Here is a 4071-nt window from a genome sequence, read left to right as displayed (position 1 = left end):
ATTTACTATAGTTGAGAAATATATTTATCCTTTTTCCCTTTTTGATTTACTCCCTAATATTTCTCCATTTTGTGTCTTGGAAATAGGAAGTTGTTATGACTTTAAAAGTAAAAAGATTCCAAATTCTATTTGGACATCGCTATATACTCTAATTTGTATATAAGTTTAAATATTTTCACACATTTACCAAATTTTGAAAGAATTTCAAACGTTGTTTCGAGCTAGGATTCAAAACTAATGTTACACACCATATACCTAAGTTATTTCGAACATTTTCCCTTTTAACATTTTCCTTTGATGTATGATTGTATATATTAAATCAATGCATACGACAATTAAAATTCAACCACTTATATTTTCCGGGTTTAAAATTCAACCACTCAATGCTAAAGAATTAAATTTAAGCAACTACAAATGTAAATTCGATGCACAACAGTTTTTCACATGCCTTAAATAGAATTTAAGAGTAGGAATTCAATTGTTTCACACCTTCATTTCGTTAATTAATAATTATCATTTGAGAAATTTTTTTTTTCTTGGTGTCTGGTTAGCAGAAAAATGTTACGCCATTGAAAATTATACATTTTTCACACAATATTTTCACACCACCAACCAAATATCGAAAACCATTTTCTACAACTTTTTTTTACATGAGAAAAATAACTTTCGTAATACCTAACACATCCAAGGATTTATTCTTTTGGTTGGCCATGTCAACATTAAAAGCAACAAGTACTTTAATTTGATGTTGCATGCATGGTGGTCCATTAATTTTTATAATAATAACTAGCCATACTGACAAGTCAGTTTGCTACACTGCTTGGCATAATTCAAAGGGCTCCCTTTTGTATGGAGTTAAAATGAAATAATGCACATAAATATGAGTCGATTAATTATTTTTTATTTAAAGAAATTGTGATTTGTGTGATTAATTTATCGATCTAGTTTGCTTAATATAACAATTAACCTTGTGCGAGATATACAAACATAGACACAAAATTCAAAAATAAATACATATATATTGATGTATATATCAACACTTCTTAGCTTGCCCCTCTCTAAAACCAACAGAACTAAAAGTCCCAAAGGCTGAGAATAACAGGCCGAGGTTGTATTTGACAATCAAGTCAAAAAAAACTTAAAAAGTAAAAATAAAAATAAAGGGAGTGAAAAAAAGATATTAAAAGCACAACCCTAAACTTCTTGTCCCTTACTTTTTCACCCTCACTACATGGTTTTCTCTTCAAATTACATCCTTTTTCTTTTCTCAAAACCAAGTTAAATAATTAATCCCCTTTGCTTTTGTTCTTGTGTCTTTTTTAGGAAATAATAATAATAATTAGCAACGAGAACCCTTTTTACAGTTGAGTGCACCAGAACTAGACACAAGGTTGGCTACTAATGAAGACGGTCTTGCACTCAAACTCGAAGCTTTAGCATAACTTGATGAACCAGTTCTAACTCCTGATCGCGTAAAATATGCACCATTCAACATTAGGTCCCCATCGGTCCTCCAATTCCAATTCTTCCATTCACTCTCCGGTGCATCCTCGTGCTTTGTAACCTACATAAATATAATAAAATTACTCGTTAACTCATTAACAGACTAAATAGAAAAATATAGCACGCATAAAGTGAAATAACTAACTAACCTCTTTGCTAAACCTGATATCAGGGGCAAGAAATCTGTTCCCTTGACTATTGATAGTGGGATCAGCACTTCCACCAATAGCATACATTTCCCAATGTGTGTAGTCATTGTTCACCACATGGAAGTAACCATGTCTACATCTGCATTTATTCCAAATAATAATTCATAAAAATTCACATTATCGAAATTGTCAGTATATAAAAATTAAATAACTCAGGCTCATACCTTGGCATTCTTTGGACAAGACCTTCACCAAAGTGATTAAAAGCTATAGTTACTTGCATGTTTTTATCTTGAGTATATGAATCACTATGTCCCAAGAGCATAACTTTATCATGATGTGTCATGTAATTATTTGAGATGGTTATTGCTGTAGACCCCATAATTGCATCAATCAGACCGTCCTTACAGTTAGACAAAGAACAATGATCCACCCAAACATGGCTCCCACCAAATATGGACACTCCATCACCGTCCGACACAGTTCTCCACCCGTAATGCGATGGACTGCTCCGCACCATAGCATTTCCACCTTGTTTACAGTCATGTATATGAATTCCGTGTATAATAATATTCGTTACGTACTGTATTGTTATACACGGACCACCAGCTATGTGTACGCTAGCGCCCCTTCCGTCTATAGTTTTAAACGAATTCATAATTAATTCCTCTTTCAACTGTATAACCATATCCCTCGCGAAAATAATCCACAATGGCTCACTCTGAATCACTGCGTGCCGGAGAGTCCCCGGCTTGGGAGTGACCGCATTGTCGTCACCCGAATCGGTCACCACGTAGATTTTACCGTCTCTACCACCAATAGCGTTTTTCCCAAATCCAATTGCACAGTCAGCTAACCGCTGACGGTTTTTCTCCCAATTCGGATCACAACGCCAACAATCGTCGATTGGATTTCCGGTACCACACGATAAATAGCCTAAATTCCTCCTTGAACCATTTATACTCCTGCATTATGATAATAATGTACACATGAGTATTACCATATGCAATTTTTAATACGAATGAACTCCTTGTTCCTACCTGACTCTGTCCCTTTTCAAATATGCAATGTGGAATTAAAACAAAATTAAAATGCACGTACCTATGTACTTCATCGACAACTCGTTGAGGATTAGACGAGGCAAGGAGGGACGGGAGAAGGAGAAGAAAAGAAAGAAGGAATAGTAGAGAAACAGAGGAAGTGCCCATTGTTTGTTTTATTAATTAGCTTTAAAAACAGAGGAAAAACAGAGGATTTTGGTTATGAAGAAAAGAGAGGGAAATGGAGGAGTTTATAAAGAAGGAAAAAGTAGAGAAATTAGCGTAATTAAACAAAAGGGATGGGTCCCTTGTTCCTTCGTGATTACATGTTTTACGGAGATTCCTCTTACCTAGATGATAGAGAGAAGAAGACTACGGTAGTTTTTGTCTGTTCAAGTAACAGTATCTACCTCTTGTTAGCATATGATTACTACTCTAGTATATGTCCAATTAAACGTGTTTAAGTTATATATATATATACATCGTTGTTCAGTACCATATTTATTGGTATATGATTGATGTATGTCAATTAAACGTGTATAAGTTATATACATCATCAATCAAATGTGTTTAGGTTATATACGTTGTTGATTTAAAATCTTTTTACTATTAGGTCATCCAAGAAATATTTACTAACATGAGACTTGTAAAATATAACTCATATTTGTTAAGATAATATATATTAATGACGTGAAATTTTATAGCATTTAATATAGCATAGCTTAAAAATCTCAAAGAAAAGTATTTTCTCCTAACAAAGTCCAATTTGAGTGTCATGTCAAACATACGTTTAATTTTTTTTAAAATATTAACGTTCATTTCTTAATATTTTCAAATTATATATACAAAATTAGTCCAATGGGAATTTTTAAAATTTATAAATATTTTAAATAATAATAATAATAAATAAGTTGATCACCATAGCCATATTATATAGCTCCTTTCCCGCATGCAAGTTACTGTATATAAAAAATTAAAAATCCAAAATCATTTGTAATTTCTATGTCATAGAATAATGTGTAGAAATAATTAAGGGTTGCATGCATAATCTATACATAATTAATAATATTCCAACAGCTGCTGATAACTATATGTCGATACATGCGTACTCAACTTTTGTTAATGATAGATTGGATCGTATTCCTCAAGGTAAGAATTAAGAAAAATAAAATATAACCATTAAAAGTGCACCTTTTTTATTTGGATAGATGGAGAACAAATTCAATTTACCAAAAACGAAAGACAACTTATATTCCTCTTTATCTTTCATGATAAATTGTTCAAATTTGTAATTAAGAAAAAAATTAATTAATACTATGGACCAATAAAAATGTATTGTGATTTGCACATTCTTTAGGCTTTTCTTTTTTACTTTTTGG

At 32.1% G+C, this 4071-nt stretch overlaps 1 protein-coding gene across 1 annotated transcript; it reads right to left on the bottom strand.

The window, feature by feature from the left end:
• Positions 1-999: 999 nt before the first annotated feature.
• LOC107015002 (probable pectate lyase 18) lies at positions 1000-3135 on the bottom strand. The gene is made up of 4 exons (XM_015215147.1): positions 2754-3135; positions 1877-2617; positions 1653-1791; positions 1000-1564 (listed from the first exon to the last, which is right to left on the bottom strand). Exons 1-4 carry the CDS (start codon positions 2858-2860, stop codon positions 1340-1342), a joined length of 1212 nt encoding a protein of 403 aa, XP_015070633.1. The 5' UTR covers positions 2861-3135; the 3' UTR covers positions 1000-1339.
• Between the last annotated feature and the right edge of the window lie 936 nt (positions 3136-4071).

Source organism: Solanum pennellii, chromosome 3 (assembly GCF_001406875.1).
Source record: "Solanum pennellii chromosome 3, SPENNV200".
Taxonomy (NCBI): Eukaryota; Viridiplantae; Streptophyta; class Magnoliopsida; order Solanales; family Solanaceae; genus Solanum; species Solanum pennellii.
The sequence above is the reverse complement of the archived record's forward strand: the minus strand, read 5'-3'. Positions and strand labels throughout refer to the sequence as shown.